Genomic DNA, 16,215 nt, shown 5'->3' on the forward strand with positions numbered 1-16,215 from the left:
GGTATGTTGGGGTGGTTGCGCGGCTGGAGGATGTGGAGCGCGTCGAGGAGTACCTGCGTGGCTGCATCCGAAGGGTAGGGATATAGCTGTTTCAATCTCGATATGATGGATGGATGTATATACCTGCCAGTGAGGACGCGTCAGTGATAGTATAGTGGAGTACGGAGTAGCACATGAAGTAATACACCATGGATCTCTTTTCTTGGGGGGGAAATGGCCGTCTTTCCCCGAGATCCCGTGTGACCACCAATGATAACCCTCCCCAGGGATTCACCAGCTGTGAAATGGCAGCCGGAGCATCCGCCTGAACCTTTGCATTCCCACCGTGGCAGCGTCACGTCATGAGGTGGCCGTTACACAACCAGCCAGCCAGCCTCGTGTCGGTCAATGGCGGTAAATGGCGGTATTCGATACTCCGTACCACTCACTAAACCTCTGGGCGCTCTTGACCGCGACTTCGACTTCCGGGCGGGACAGTGATACCGGTACTACCGGTACGGGTGTGGTAAATACGGCTAGCGGGGATCCGCTCAGCCCGGCACAGCCACACCGCCGCATCCTGGAGGAGTGCAGTCAGTAGAGTGCAGGACAGTACAGGACAGTACAGGACAGTGCAGGACAGTGCAGGACAGTGCAGGACAGTGCAGGACAGTGCAGGTCTGCTGCTGTCAACAAGAATGGTCTCTTCCAGTAAAGATTCTGGAAGACAGTGTCAGATTCATCGGCGAGGAGGATTGTCGCCTGAAAGTGGATGTGGAGTGGACTGGTCTGGCTGTGTCTGTCTTAGGAGGGCGGGGCACGGCCTCAGGCCCTCTTGTCTCCCGCCGAGCTGAGCTGACCAGACCATAACTATCCCTCTTCCCCCCCTCTGTTGTTCTCTTCTCTTCTCTTCTCATCCTCATCCTCCGCGACGATTTCTCTCTCCGATCCTTTCGTCGCTCTACTTCTCCACTTCTCCATCGTCCCTTCCCCTTCTTGACTCTCCTATCCCCTACTCCGTCTCCATGACCCGCCAAGAGGAGGACCTGGCCTATGGCCAGTACCACCAGAACTCCGCGACGCCTTCCTCCACTGACACCGCCCGGGGCTTCGTCAGTGACACCTTCGGCAAGCTGAAGCAGACCTACAAGGCCCAGTCGTCGTCCCAACAGGCATCCTCCCAGCAGTCCCAACCCGCACGTCCATCTCCTCTGTTTACGCGGCCCCCCCCCGTTTCAACCCCCGGTACTAACCGACCCGTTACCCAGAACCAAACCTACCAGTCCCAGGGTTCCCCGCACCAGGCCCAGAAGCCCCAGAAGCAGGACAAATTCTCCGGTCTGTTTGGTAAGCTCGAGGAACTCGGCAATGAGGTGGCCCAGAAGCTGGGCACCGCCCTCGACCCCCAGGCCTATGCGCAGTATGGGCCGGTCAAGCCGCAGTCGGAGAACCGCTTCGGCAGCTTTGCGCCCCCGCGTCAGGGCAATGAGGTGAAGTGGCATGTGGATGGCTGCGCCTACTTCTATGCTGTGTCGAAGGCGCTGGAGACTGCGAAGGATTATATCTGGATTCTGGACTGTAGGGCCCCGAGAGCAAACAAGCAGCGTTGAGGATGGGAATGAACCAGCGAGGCTAACGATCACCAGGGTGGCTGACGCCAGAACTCTACCTCAGACGCCCCCCCGCGAAGCATGAGCAGTACCGGCTGGATCGGATGCTGCAGGCTGCCGCGCAGCGCGGCGTCCGCGTCAACATCATCGTGTACAAGGAGGTCACCCAGGCATTGACCCGTAAGTCCCGAAGACCTTGAATGCGGGTAGGAAGCTCACAGCGCCAGTCTCATCCCACCACACAAAGCACTATCTGGAGGAGCTCCACCCCAACATCTCGGTGTTCCGTCACCCCGACCATCTGCCCGATCGCCAGGCGGTGGAGGCCTCCATCGCCACCTCCATCGAGAACCTGTCCCTGGACGGCGGAAACCTCGCCAAGATGTCTGAGGACGCGATCAAGGGCCTCTACGGCATGCGCGAAGACGTGATCCTCTACTGGGCCCACCACGAGAAGCTGTGCATTATCGACGGACGGGTCGCGTTCATGGGCGGCCTGGACATGTGTTTCGGTCGCTGGGACACCAACCAGCACGCGCTGGCCGACGTGCACGGCCAGGACCTGAACGAAATCGTCTTCCCGGGCCAGGACTACAACAACGCCCGTGTGAGCGACTTCCACGACGTCGCCCACTGGGAGCAGAACCAGCTGGACCGGAAGAAGACCTCCCGCATGGGTTGGTCGGATATCTCGGTGAGTCTGCACGGTCAGGTCGTCGAGGATCTAAGGCAGCACTTTGTCCAGCGCTGGAACTTCATCTACGACCTGAAGTACCAGTCCCGCGAGAACTCGAGATATAGCAGACTGGCCTTGTACGGTCGCCCGACCTCGTCCAGCAACCAGAAACCCCAACAGGGATCCCAGCAGGCGCCCCAGCAGGGCAGCCAGGCCCAGGCACCGGCCATCGCTCCCCAGCCTGGCGCGAACCCCGGTCCTCCCACCCCCAGCTGGCAGCATGCGGCGTCTCCTCAGACTACGGGCAACACCCAGTCCGCACCGGCTCCCAGCTGGCAGCAACAGGCCGCCCCGCAGTCGAGTAACACCCAGCCTAACACGGCCAGTGCACCCAGCTGGCAGCCGCAGCAGCAGCAGCAGCAGCAGCCCCCGGCTGGCCCGGCCACTCCCACCTGGCAGCAGCAGGCCCCCACCCAGCCCGGTGGCTCCACGCAGTCTCCCCAGACTAGCAGTCCCAGCTGGCAGCAGCATGTGGCCTCCTCCCAGCCCGCCGGCTACGCAGCCCACTCTCCCCAGGGTGCGAGTCAGGAAGCCCCCAGTCTTTCAAAGCCTGCACCATACTCTCCCCAAGCTGGCCAGGAATACACGTACACCGGCAACTCATTCCCGCCCCCGCCTGCTGGCCCCCCGCCCCAGGGATCCGCGCAAGCCTATCCGGCTCAGACTCCGGCTCAGACCGGCCAAGGCCAAGCGCCCTACTACCCGCCTCCGCCGAACCAGGCGACAAAGCCGTTGCAGCACTCTCAGACACGTGGGGTGGAGTCGTCCCACAGCGGGTTCGACGCGGAGAGAGGGCTTGGCCGTCTGCGTGAGAACTTCACGGACTACAGCAATGTCATCCGGGGTGGACTGGCAGGCCAGATCCACCAGTACCAGGACCGGTTTTCTGCCGGCTTGAGTGGCCGTCCGACCAGCCAGCCTCGGGGTAACATGCACTGCCAGATTGTGCGCAGTTGCTCACAGTGGAGCAACGGCACCCCGACCGAGCATTCCGTTATGGATGCGTACATCGCGGTGATCCGGAACAGCCAACACTTCATCTACATCGAGAACCAGTTCTTCATCACGGCGACTAGCGACGCCCAGAAGCCCGTCCAGAATAAGATCGGGGCTGCCATCGTGGAGCGCATTCTCCGTGCCGCCCGTGCCGGTGAGAAGTTCAAGATTGTTGTCGTGATGCCGTCCGTGCCTTGCTTCGCGGGCGACCTGGAGGACGAGTCCACCCTGGGCACCCGTGCGATCATGGAGTTCCAGTACAACTGCATCAACCGCGGCGGCCACAGCATCATGGAGCTGATTGCCAAGGAAGGGTTCAACCCGATGGACTACATCCGGTTCTACAACCTGCGCAACTACGACCGGATCAATGTCAGCGGGCCCTTGGCGGCGGCTGAGCAGAGATCCGGCGTCGACTACGAGGATGCTCGCAAGCAGCAGGACGTGGCCACCGGAGGCGCTGGCGGGTATGGCCCCAACGCTCCTCGGGCGGCCTTCGACACCACCGCGCCTTTCCAGCAGTACCAGCAAGCGGCGCAGCAGGTGGGCGGCGGCAAATCGGCACCAGGCAAGTGGGACAGCGTGAGCTCCTGCTACATGCTGAACGGCGAGGACATCCGCAATGTGCCGTGGGAGGGAGCTCCCGAGGCGGAGATCGACGCGTTTGTCACGGAGGAGCTTTACATCCACTCCAAGGTAACCGGACCAATCAGACTGTACATGCATCAGCTAACAGACGCAGGTTATGGTTGCCGACGACCGTATCGCGGTTATTGGGTCTGCCAACCTGAACGACCGGTCCCAGCTGGGCACGCACGACTCGGAGATCGCCATCATCGTGGAGGATTACACGCCGGTGCACTCACGCATGAACGGACACCCATGGACAGCCAGCCGGTTCGCCTCGTCGCTCCGACGACAGCTGTTCCGCAAGCACCTGGGTCTGCTGGCCCCGCAGGACCCGGAGCGGCCAGACGGCAACTTCGAGCCGGTCGGGGTTCCGAACGCGTTCGACTTCGAGGCACCAGAGAGCCAGCTGGTGGCGGACCCGCTGGCGGACACGGTGCAGAGCCTGTGGAACACGCGGGCGCACACCAACACCGAGGTCTTCCGCAAGGTGTTCCACTCAGTGCCGGACGACACGGTGCGCGACTGGGCCACGTACAAGGAGTTCTACGGATACTACTTCCACAACGCGGACAAGCAGGCGTACGGGCAGGACGAGTCCAAGCCGGCGGCGCGGTACGAGTACGGGCACGTGGTGCGGGACGACTTCCCTCCGGGCCCGGAAGGTGTGCGGCAGGTCAAAGAGCTGCTCAGCCAGGTCAAGGGCACGCTGGTCGAGATGCCGCTGATGTTCCTCATCGACGAGGACGTGGCGAAGGAGGGGCTGAAGCTAAACGAGATCACCGAGCCGATCTACACCTGATGGGTGGTCTGGATGCTTTGTGTCGTACGAGTTTCTTTGAGTTGAAATTGACTTTTGGCTTGGGTGGTTGTGCACGGACATATTTGTGAACCTGATATTGTTCTCGAGAACAATACTAAGCTTGGACCAGGCCCTTATCGAAGTCCCTGTCCTGAACTCCTGACCTGGGAAGTCTGCATCCTGCATCTTGTATCTTGCCTCCACTCCCGAGGGAGCTGTAGCCAGCTCCAGACTGTTGCCACGCGGTGTATCCCTCGAACCATCACACAGCTGTGCATGTACAGCCAGCCAGCCCCTCGACTCTCACTCCTCTGATGAACCGTCCTTCTCCCCAAACCGGAACTAGTCCCACAGGAATCTCCCTCAACGCCTCACAGATGAATGAACCATTCTTTATCCCATGTAGAACTCCCCTCCCCCCCAACCCTCACACAGATTGCCCTTCGACGCCTCCAGAGATGAACCATCTTTATCCATACCAAAACCAACCCTCTCACAGACTGCCCCAGAAATAGTTCTGGGATGTCTCCGAGCTGTTCGTCTCTTTATCGTATACTAGACTAGTTTATCCCATGCGATGCAGAGCCGACTCTCGAGGAGGAATCTCCCCGACGCCTCGGAGAGATATCTGAATGGATTGGATGTTCTTTATTTTATCCGGAACTATCCCTAGAGCACGTACACAGATAGCCCCTTCGATAGCCCTTGGACGTCCCCCACCCCCAAAGAAGTCAACCTCTCTTTATCGTAGACTAGACGTGACCCTCGCTCACATGGACCTCTTGACGCCTGTGGTTGAACCTCTCTTTATCCATGCTATAAATGACACTTACACAGCCAGCCAGCCCTTCGACGCCTCAGAGATGAACCATCTTTACCCATCCTAGGCATACTGACCAACAAACGAGGAGCCTGCCCCCGCCCACCATTCCCATTCCATCCGCTTCCCCACAATCACAAACCCTACCCACCCATCCCATTAAACCCGACCCTCCGAGCCAGAACAATATCAAGCGAAGCGGTCCACTTGGGCCCTGGCTGCGCTACCCTACCCTTCCACAAGCGTTCTCGAACTATCCTTCAATGTCGGTCTGCTCGGTTAGCCCCTCCCACCCCTCTTTCCAAATACTTCCGCGGCTATTCATAGGCTGAGTGATGTGTTTCATGAATGGGTTGAAGTTAATCCCACGCGATAGGGGTGAGGGTCGGGACTCAGGTCTCAGGAACTCTCCCTCTTGTGTATCCACACCCTACCCCGGACTGATTACCTACTTACTGGATTCATGGATTGATCGAGGATGGGTGGATGGATGGATGGATGTGTGTGACTGTCCCGATCAAAGAAACCCATATTAATCTATCCATCCATCCATCCATTCATCCATTCACCCATCCTCGACTGAATGAATGAATGATAGCGAGGAAGTAACCACTCACCCGCCTCCATACCACCCATCCTCATAGAAATCTAGCAAGAAAAGTAGAGAAAGAAAACCTATAAAAAGCCCCTCAAGATCCCCCCCAATTCACTTCTTTTTTTTTCTCCTCCGCAAGCTCTCGAATACATTTCACTTACAAACTATCAATCTACTGCTTTTTTTTGCTTCTGCAAAATCAAAACTTCAATCAACATGTCTCCCTCCGATATCGTTAAGGTTTCCAACGGTAAGCTTGTCCCCTTTCTTTTTTTCTTCCTCTTCCTCTTACTTTGACTTCTTTCCTCTCTGTTCTTTCTCTCGTCCTCACCTCACACATATAGCCCCTTCCCCATGAACATGAACATGAACATGATCATGACCATGAAGAAACACAAAGCTAACAAATAATACCTACGAACAGCTGTCTCCCCCGGCGGTGGCTGCGTCGTCATGTAAATGGCCTCCGGCACCACGAGATAACCCTTGCCCTGCACCACCACCACATCATCATCATCATCATCCCACCATCACCAACACCATCCCCATCACATCACCGCGCTTCCTTCTGATGAGATGAGATAAGATGAGATGAGATGATGATATGACAACAACTCAACCAACAAACCAACCCTCATTCAACATAACAAATAACCCTCAAACAAGACCCCATGACCACGTTATCTCATCCACAACACAGTCACACCACCAACACCACCTCAACCCACCAACGAAAAAAAAAAAAGCCTACAAAACCCACAAACAATCAGTCACTGCGTTCTCACTCAATCCATATCGAATATGCTACAACCTTTACAAATTCCCATCCTGTCCTATTCTATCCTATCCTATCCTATTTTCGCTCCTTTTATTATCGACATAACCGGTCTTGGTTGAGAGGGGTTGAGATTCTGCCTAGTTCTTTGTTGGTTGAAGTGCAGGGTTTGGCGATGGTCATGTTTTTTTTTTTTTTTTGCCCTCTGGTTTTGTTTACATTCAATGGGATGGGGTGGGGTTGCTGGGGGAGGGGGGGGAGTTTCGTATAGGGGTTAAGTAAGATTAAATTAAAATCAATATTGGATATTGGATACTGGATGTTGCTTTCTCTGGGAGAGGAATTGGGGGGGAGGGTGAAGGGGAGGGGAGTAAAGTAGAGTGGAGTGGAGTAGAGTTTAGTAGAGTATAGTAGGGTGAAGTATAGTGGTGTCATAATGGAGATTAAAGGGAAGTACAGCGGCGAAAGATAGAGTCGAATGTACTGAGTAAGTAGATAAAGTAAGGCAAGTACAGAAGAAGAATAATGTAAAACTGAGAAAAGTAAAGTAGACCCAGTGGAATAAAGTAAGGTAAAGTGAAGTAAAGTACAATGGAAGGAAATAATGTTATTCATTTTGCACCCTATACAGATTTACAGGATATGCTATAAATAAAAAGAACATGAAATTGGGCTCGGCTTCTAGAGTTTTAAAAGTAATCAGGCTAGTAAGTGCAGTTGATCATACATGAGGATGTGGTACATGGTGTGATACATGAGGGACATGGTAAGGGACGTGGTGAAGTACATGGTGGTACAGTGACAAGACTAACACATAAGTCCCTCCCGCAAGCGGGACAGAACCATGCGCATAACCGGGTTGCACTCGCCAGAGCACTTCTCGATCTGCATGATCTCCTTCTCGATCTTATCCTCCAGCTCGCGAAGGAACTCGCGCGTGGCGCCGAGCGCACCCGACTGTGTCAGCAGCAGCATCAGACAGCTGGAGTTGACGTTGACATTGTAGCCGCAGCAGTCGCCCTTGCGGTCGTTGTCGCAGGCGCAGTTGTCGGGCTTGCCGCTTTGCAGTTCCTTCTTCTCGAAGATCATCTTCGAGACCTGGGCGCGGGTCTCCGGGCGGGAGGCGACCAGGCGGACGATGGGGTAGGAGAGGGAGAGGGTGAAGTTCGCGCTCGCGCTGGGGGACGCGCATTCGCGGATCTCCCGGTTGCGGAGGGTGATGTATTCCTCCTTGACACGGGCGAACCGCGCAAGAAGGGTGGCGAGGGGGATCAGATCGGGTTGGCAGTGACGGGGGGTGCAGCTCTCAGCCTGGAGCAGGTTGGCCGTGATGGTGTAGATGGATCCAGTGGTGTCGTCGATGGCAGACAGATACTCGGGCTCAGAGGGGATGCAGGCCGTGTGGGACCAGCTCAGCTCGCGGCTCTGTCCGGTGTAGAAGCGGCGGAGGCCGCCGAGGAGGATTTCAGTCGCAACGGCCGGGTTGCTCATCTTCTGCGCGTCCGAAATCGCCTGGATGAAGGTGTAGTGGGCACTGTTGGCGGCCTGGGGGGCGCCGAACACGGTGTGGGCGGCGGGCTGGCTGTAGCGCTGGGTGGCCTTGGTGTTGATGTCGTCGAGGATGGTGGTGCCGTTGTACAGCGCGGTGATGATGGAGGAGACGCACCCGACGGCGCCGGCCGGGGCGCGCACCCAGGTGTTGATGGCGGAGGGGACCATGCTGAGGGCCTGGGAGGGCGAGAAGGAGCTGACGTAGCTGGTCGGGGCCGTGAGGATAGAGCATTCGTCTTTCTTGTAGCAGCTGGGGTAGGCGGGAGGCTGGGAGCTGCACGAGCTCGAGGACCGAGTAACGCAGGTCCAGCTCTCAGTGGAGCAGGGACGAGAGGATGAGGTGGACGCGCGCCAGTAGTTGTAGCTGGCCATGGCGGCTCCGGCAGCCTCAATCCAGCGGCGCAGACGGATGGATTCGGCCGGGTACTTCCAGTAGAACTCGGCTCTGAGAGCGAGGTAGCGCGACTCAAGAGCAATGATTCTCCGTCTCAAGTCCTCCCCGGCATCGACAGAGAGTCCGTTCATGCGGCCGCAGAAGTCCGTCTGGCCCAGACCGCCGATCTTGTCCCGGCCGTTCCAGTACTCGTCGTTGAGGATGAGACACTCGTCCACGACGCACTTGATGTTGTGAAGAATACTGCGATCGCAGTCGCTGAGCTTGAGGGCGATGGCGAACTCAAGGATGGGCCAGAAGGTTCTGCCGCGTGTCAGAGAGGGGGGCGATGAGGTGTTGGGATGTCATCATACCTGAAGGGAGAAGAGGTCCTGCACCCGAAGGACGATTCCGACATGACGGCCTGCCGGTAGAGGTTCAGGATATGCATGCCATGCTCGCGGTCGGTCTGGATGAGCTCAAGAATGACCTCCGACACGAGAGCCTTGATCTGGGCATGCTTGCCCCCGGAGCTCTTGCCGCAGCCACCCGAAGAGCAGGAGCAGGAGAAGGAGGAGGAAGAGCACAGGTCGAAACACTTGTTCAACATCTCATAACCTTCCCGTCTGCAGTGGGAGTCAAGTTGGTTGCAGAACGCTGATTCGTTAGCATCGACCATCAATTGCCAGGGCCGGAGGGAAGGGCTCACCATCGCACAGCCGGCTCAGTTCCGCCAGCCTGACGGCGGTGGAGACTCTCTCGGGCAGCACCTCCGGGATGGTCAAGGCAAGCAGATCGCCCCAGGACCTCGTGGGAAGCATCGGGCTACCCGAGTGCCTGACCCAGCTGGCCTCCCAGTCGCAAGTGAGCTTGCGTGCGGCCGAGCTGGCGACATCGTTGTATTTGCTGATGCGCACGGGGAGGGTGGTGAAGGCGCCGAAGCGGCGGACGTCGAAGTCCTCGACGGCGACGGAGTGGATCCAGGTGGTAGCGAATTCCATGGCGGACGAGTGTCTCAAACGCTGGAGGGAATGGAAGGTGAAGACTGAGAGGTTCAGGATGCGCGACCACGGGGGTTTATATACCCAGGAAAGCGGAGCCGGATGGTGCAGCTGCTGGATCAATAAATGACGACTCATCTGCGGGACTCAACATCGCCGAGGAGCATCGCCTTCTCGGCGCAGCTGAGCCTGCATGTTGCTGAGATTTAAGCATGCTGGGTCGGGAGGCTCAACCATTCTTTCGTGTTGATGGGGAGGTGGAACTGAACTCTATCGCAGCTAGCTGCAGACTAGCCGGCCAGGTAGCTCTAGCTGGGCTCTAGCTGGGCTCTAGCTAGCTGGAGCTGCTCTCGGCCTGCAAGCAGGACAAATTACGCGACGCGATCGACTCCACCGGCTGGGCGTGAGAAGTCTAATCGCTAGTGCGATGCGAGGCCATCCGGGGTCAAAATAGCCGAGCAGAAGCGAACAAGGTGGCCAGTCTTGCCGTTTCCCGCCTTGTGTTTTGTTTCATCGAGATGGACTCAATTTTGATTTTGGGGCATGACGGGCGATGGGCGGACTTTGCTGGACGGGACCTCCGTGGACAGATCAGATCCTATACGGAAGGGGTGCCTTGCGTCGTTGCGCCGGCGAGATCTTGCATATGATATCGAGGATGAAGGACCGGGCAGACCGCCAGACCAGACGGTTCATCGCCCCACTAGCAGCAGCAGCGAGCGAAACGAACGGGTGAAGGGCCCAATCCTGTGGCTGAGCTGAGAGGTGTGGCAAAGCCAGCTGATACATGGGAGTGGGGAAGACGGAAGAATCGATTGAGGTTTTGGAGGGAGAAGAAAGAGACGAGGGAGGGAGGATGGAGATGAGAGAGAGAGAGGAAGAGAGAGAAGAAGAGAGAAGAGAGGAGGAGGAAGAGGGAGAAGAGGACAAGAGGGAGTGTAGCCTCAGGCTGTCTTCCCCGTCCTTCTCTGCCTCTTTCTCTTCCTCTCCCTCTTCTTCTCTCTCTCTCTCTCTCTCTCTCTCTCTCTCTCTTCTCCTCAACACCAACGCTCTCTCTCCGAAACAGCTGCTCGCCTCAACATGCCGCTTTTTTATTTTTAGACCGCCTGAACCATCCACGCGTTACGCGCAGAGTTTTCAATCCAACCGAGTTACGGAGCATCAACGGCAGCAACTGCAGCAATCTGGGCCCCGCTAGGAGTCCGGGCGCATGGAACTAACAGGAGACGAGGAGGTGAGGAGACGAGGAAGCGCTAGAACAATGCAAGTCCCCGATCCCCACATGAAAGATGCGCCCGGTAGATCGCAGGCTTATTGTTGTTGCAGCACAGATGAACTCCACGCACAGGCAACTGCCTGCCTGCCCAATGCCTGTCTGGCCCATGCTCCGCTGCATGCCCGTTCCAATAGCCCGACTCAGGTTCGATTGCAATGGGAGGGCTGCCACAGAACGCAAAGCTCCGATGGATACGGATTGTGTGTCAATAACATTCATTGTTCACAGTGTTCTGTCCCTCGCCGCCAGGTCATATTGTCCGCCCGAACCCTCGATATATGCAGTCCGCTCGTTCTGATTCTTTCCTTTGAACCCTGTCTGCCCGCCCCGGCATGCGAAAAGCGACAGCCACACCTTTTTGTTGGCTGACTGCTCTATCAACGCCCCTCAGTCAGGTATCCTGCCGACGCTGACTCATTGCTTATCGCCCCCGTATCCACTAACGGGGGTATGCATATATCTCCAGCATGGCTCAATGAACACACTCTCGAATCAAGAGGACACGTGAATCGCTGTTTCTCTACATGGTCTTGTCCAGCTTCCGGCCGTCATCCGGCTCCTCCGCCGGTGTTACCTTTGACCACCACAACACCGATGCAGTGCCAGACATGGATTTCTACCATCGGAGGAGGCCCGGGACAAGCCCACAAATAGAACAATGCACAACTACAGAGCCGGACCCCCGCCAATTGCCTGCGGACTCCGCATTTAGGGCTACCTCGGTGGCTTCCTGGGATGGGGAAGATCGCCAGGCCGACAAGCCTGCGTCACATTCCCGCGGAGCTGCCAATCAACGCTGCCGCAATGTGCCCCTGCATGCCTGGGTGGTCCGGATGTATGCGCCGTCTCAATAGCGGCGGGTCTAGCGTCCAAGGTACTCCCCGCGGCTGCCACGGACATAAAGGAGCCCCGTGCCCGTCTCCTGTCAATCTCCCATCTTCAGCCTTCCGTCCACCCCGCCCAGAATGACGGTCACCATGCATTGGATGGGCCTGTCTCTGCTGGCCGCTTCGTGCGTTGCGGCCAGGGAGCAGTACGTGATGGGGATGGCGCCCACACCGACCACCGACGAGCCCGATTGGTTCCAAACACGGCCCCAGAGCTATCAGGGTAGGAGTGCCATATTCTCTTTCTCTCAACAGCCCGACTAACGCACACAATACACAGGCTACACGGCCACGGGGGCTCCCCCGTTCCTGGCACAGTACAACCCGGCCCCTTTTGGCGATGCGGCCACCTACACGGTGAACTCGCCGTTGGAAACCTCGCAGCCCATCCGCGGAGCGAAGGACCGCAACATCTTCCACCACATGGGGAATCTGAGGTAACAAGCACAACCTCCCCCATTCCAATATCCTATATCTGATATCTCAGCCCCTACTATCCCCGTGCCGACGGCTTCGGCGTGGACGAATACTCGCACCCCCACGGCTCCAACATCACGCAAATGCACCTCCTCCACCGGCACGGGTCGCGATATCCGACCAAAGACGAAAGCCAAGGGCTGGCCGACTGGGCCGACAAGATCGCCAACGCAACCCGTCACGGCGCCGTCTTCACTGACTCGCTCGCCTTCCTCAACACCTGGACCTACCTCCTGGGCGCGGAAGTGCTCACCACGCGGGGCCGCCAGGACCTCTTCGACAGCGGGGTGCTCAACCAGTTCAACTACGGCCACCTGGCCGCCAACGACGGCACCAAGATCGTCGCGCGCACCACCACGCAAGACCGCATGCTCAAGAGCGCCGAGAACTTCCTCTCGGGCTTCTTCGGCCTCGACTGGCCCGACCGCGCCAACCTGCTCGCCATGATCGAGGCCCCCTCCTTCAACACCTCGCTCATGTCCATCTACGCCTGCCCCAACGCCATCACCAAGCCCTTCGGCGACTTCGTTGGCGCCCCCATGACCGCCTGGAAGGAACAGTATCTCGCCCACCGCACCCACAAGCTCGATAGTCTCGTCCGCAACTACAACTGGACCACAGCCGACAGCTTCAACGCGCAGTCGCTTTGCGCCTACGAGACCGTCGCGCTGGGCTACAGCCCCTTCTGCGCGCTCTTCAGCTACGACGAATGGGAGGCCTTCAGCTATACCTATGACATCGCGTTCGCCGGCTACGCGGGCTTCCAGTGTCCACTCGGTCGCGCCTCGGGCATCACTTGGGTCGAGGAGTTCCTCGCCCGCGTCCAGCACCGCGACTTCTCCACCCCCGGATCCTCCTCCGCCGCGAACCTCACCCTAAACGAGAATCCGGTGACCTTCCCCACGAATCAATCCCTGTATCTTGATTTCGCGCACGACAATATCCTCATCTCTGTGATAACAGCGTTTGGGCTCCGCCAGTTCGCTGACCTTACTCTTCCTCCTTCCTCTTCATCGCCCCCCTCCTCCGAGGAAGACGAAGAAAACGAAGCAGAATCCACCAAAACGAAAAAACACCACTTCCCCCCCAAAGACCGCAACTTCCAAACCTCCAAACTCGTCCCCTTCGGCGCGCGCCTCAACATCGAAATCATCCGGTCGCCACACGCCGTCCACCCTGCCCGGAAACACGGCGACACGCACCCCTACATCCCCGGCACGGGGGAGACAGAATACGTTCATTTCCTGATGAACCAGCGGACAGTGCCCCTGCACTCCAGCTTTGCGGAGTGTGAGGAGCGGCGCGATGGGTGGTGCGAGCTGGGGACGTTTTTGAAGGTGCAGAAGAGGAGCTTGGAGCGGGCGAAGTATGATTTTTCGTGTGTGGGGGAATGGGAACTGGGGAGGTTTGGGGATGTTAACGATGGGGTGCCTTTGGGGTCTTAATTGGGTTGGGCTGGGTTGGGTTGGGGTTTGTGTTGGAAGTTGGCGTATACCCTCCTACACTAAAAAGGGGTGTCTCGACATTCTTCTAGTCATAGAGGTGCACTAGGTTCAACAGTTTGTGATATCTGGCCGGCTAGCTGGCTGGTTATCTATTTATCTATCTATGCGTCTAGTCATCCAGTCATCTAACCCCCTAGCCACCTAGTAATCTATCTATTTGTCTATCTGTCTATCCATATATTTGCCTGTCTATTTACCTACCTATTACCTCCTACCTACTACCTCCTACCTACTACCTATTCATCTCCCTTCTACCTATTCTCTATGTATCCCCTATTCAGTCTCTATCTGTTCTTCACCTACTTTTATATATCTACCTTTTCTTCATCCCTCGTTCCTTTCCGCATACAGCTGAGAACTAGAGCATTCCACCGTCTAGATTTTCGTCATCAAATCATATATCTATCTATCTATATATCTATCTATCTCCCCCACCTTCTCTAGACCAAGACAAGAACATAAACACAAACACAAACACAGTATCCATATTCCAGTCAAAGATCAAGATAAAAGAATATCCCAATCTCATGATTCCCATTGCACGAATTAATGATATATCGTATCACTACCGATATAATTCAATTTATTGTATTTAAATCAATTCAATTCTATTCAATTCGATCAGTCAAATCAGTCACTGCAGTCCATAACCCCAACCTCAGCCCAAACCCATACAGCAGAACTAGAACTAGAACTAGAACTAGAACGAGCACTACTATGGTGACATGTAGTAGGTAGTAGGTAAAAGGTAGTAGGTAAAAGGTAAATAATAATAAGTGATATACGATAGTGGTAATCCAACGCCAAACTCCATTCGCATGTATATTCGCATTTGCAATGCTTTTAATCACTCGACTCGACTCGACTCGACTCGGTTACTCGGTCTCGTCCCGGGCGAGCCGGCGCAGGATCATCACCGCCAGCGCGATCAACACGCCGATGATGGCTCGGTCCAGCCAGGGGCCGTCGTGGGAGACTGCTGCTGCTGCTGCTGCTGCGGGGGCGGTGGGTTGGGGGTGGAGTTGTGGTTGTTGAAGCTGAACTTGGGGTTGTGGTTGTGGTTGTGGTTGTTGTGATTGAGGCTGAGATTGGGGTTGAGGATGGGATTGAGCTTGGGGATAGGGGTGTGGGCGTGTCGTTGGGGTGGGAGTCGGTGTGGATGATGCTGGCGCTGCAGGCGCGGCAGCTGTAGACGCATCCGCAGACAGACTCGACGTGTCCGGCACGTCTTCCTTCTCTGTCTCCGTCTCTTGCATCATCATCATCTTCTTCTCCTGCCGCCCGTCCTTAACAACCGGTATATCATCCACACGCTCACGCTCACCCTTCCCCTTCCCCTCCCCGCCAACCCCATCCCCTCCTCCTCATCAACCCCCACCCCCCTCTCAGCACAATACCCCCTCCACCCCCCCAACACCTCCTCATTACTCCTCCCCCTTCCCCCTGCCCCTCCCCGTCTCCCTCCCCCCCTCAGACGCACACCCACAAACCTCACACCTCCACCCCCTACTCTCCTCAGCATACCTCCTCCTCACGCCCTCGCCAACATCCAACCCACCAACCTGGCCCTTCGCGTCGCCATCCATAAAACTCCTCAGGGCAATCAAGGCCGTCCGGATCCCCCACGCCGGCTGCCACGTCTCCTCATGATGGCCCGAAATACTCAGACAGATCTCGCGGTTGACCTCGAAGCGGCCGGACGGGGTCAGGAAGCGGAAGCTGGGCGGACGCAGCGGGTACGTCGAGGGCAGGACGATGCGGCCGTGGTAGATGCCGCGCGCGTACGGCGACGGCGCCGGCGGGCCTTGTAGCGTGAAGTGCCAGTCGTACAGGTTGTCGTCGGAGATCGGCGCCGCGTGGAAGTGCGGGGATGGGTGCGTGTTGAGTTCGGCGGCTTCTTTGAGGAGGCGGCGCGTGGAGGGGGACATTTTCTTTTTCTTTTCTGTTCTTTTCTTTTCTTTTCTTTTCTTTTCTCTTCTCTTCTCTTCTCTCGGTGGTTTTGGTTTGGTTTGGGGGTTGTGTTGGCGGGTTGTGGTGGTGATGTGTTTGGAGAGAAGTGGTTTGGGGAGGAGAGAAGTGGAGGCGGAGATGAGGAGGTGCCAGTTGGCCTGACGCCATGGATGCCCGGGGTTTCAGGCACCCGCGAGATGATTACTTACTCTCGCCGTTCACATACAAACCTACTGGTTCAGGTTCAGACACTCG

At 56.9% G+C, this 16,215-nt stretch overlaps 4 protein-coding genes across 4 annotated transcripts; 2 read left to right on the top strand and 2 right to left on the bottom strand.

Annotated features, from left to right (window-relative positions):
* Nucleotides 1-1,004: 1,004 nt before the first annotated feature.
* Nucleotides 1,005-4,750, top strand: pld2 (putative phospholipase D (PLD); the record flags this gene model as incomplete). The annotated part of the gene is made up of 4 exons (XM_025539163.1): nucleotides 1,005-1,557; nucleotides 1,626-1,769; nucleotides 1,817-4,017; nucleotides 4,064-4,750. The coding sequence occupies 4 exons, from the start codon at nucleotides 1,005-1,007 to the stop codon at nucleotides 4,748-4,750; spliced, it is 3,585 nt and encodes a 1,194-aa protein (XP_025402108.1).
* Nucleotides 4,751-7,616: 2,866 nt separating this feature from the next.
* On the bottom strand, nucleotides 7,617-9,865 carry BO70DRAFT_308885 (uncharacterized protein; the record flags this gene model as incomplete). Its single annotated transcript, XM_025540118.1, has 3 exons — nucleotides 7,617-9,188; nucleotides 9,239-9,521; nucleotides 9,574-9,865. The coding sequence occupies 3 exons, from the start codon at nucleotides 9,863-9,865 to the stop codon at nucleotides 7,748-7,750; spliced, it is 2,016 nt and encodes a 671-aa protein (XP_025402109.1). The 3' UTR covers nucleotides 7,617-7,747.
* Nucleotides 9,866-12,187: 2,322 nt separating this feature from the next.
* BO70DRAFT_285896 (histidine phosphatase family protein) lies at nucleotides 12,188-13,950 on the top strand (the record flags this gene model as incomplete). Its single annotated transcript, XM_025539182.1, has 3 exons — nucleotides 12,188-12,251; nucleotides 12,309-12,465; nucleotides 12,516-13,950. The coding sequence occupies 3 exons, from the start codon at nucleotides 12,188-12,190 to the stop codon at nucleotides 13,948-13,950; spliced, it is 1,656 nt and encodes a 551-aa protein (XP_025402110.1).
* Nucleotides 13,951-14,623: 673 nt separating this feature from the next.
* BO70DRAFT_426619 (ubiquitin-conjugating enzyme E2) lies at nucleotides 14,624-16,210 on the bottom strand. The gene is made up of 2 exons (XM_025547809.1): nucleotides 15,501-16,210; nucleotides 14,624-15,196 (listed from the first exon to the last, which is right to left on the bottom strand). Exons 1-2 carry the CDS (start codon nucleotides 15,936-15,938, stop codon nucleotides 14,939-14,941), a joined length of 696 nt encoding a protein of 231 aa, XP_025402111.1. The 5' UTR covers nucleotides 15,939-16,210; the 3' UTR covers nucleotides 14,624-14,938.
* Between the last annotated feature and the right edge of the window lie 5 nt (nucleotides 16,211-16,215).

The sequence above is a fragment of the Aspergillus heteromorphus genome (genome assembly GCF_003184545.1).
Source record: "Aspergillus heteromorphus CBS 117.55 chromosome Unknown BO70scaffold_4, whole genome shotgun sequence".
In the NCBI taxonomy this organism is placed as follows: domain Eukaryota; kingdom Fungi; phylum Ascomycota; class Eurotiomycetes; order Eurotiales; family Aspergillaceae; genus Aspergillus; species Aspergillus heteromorphus.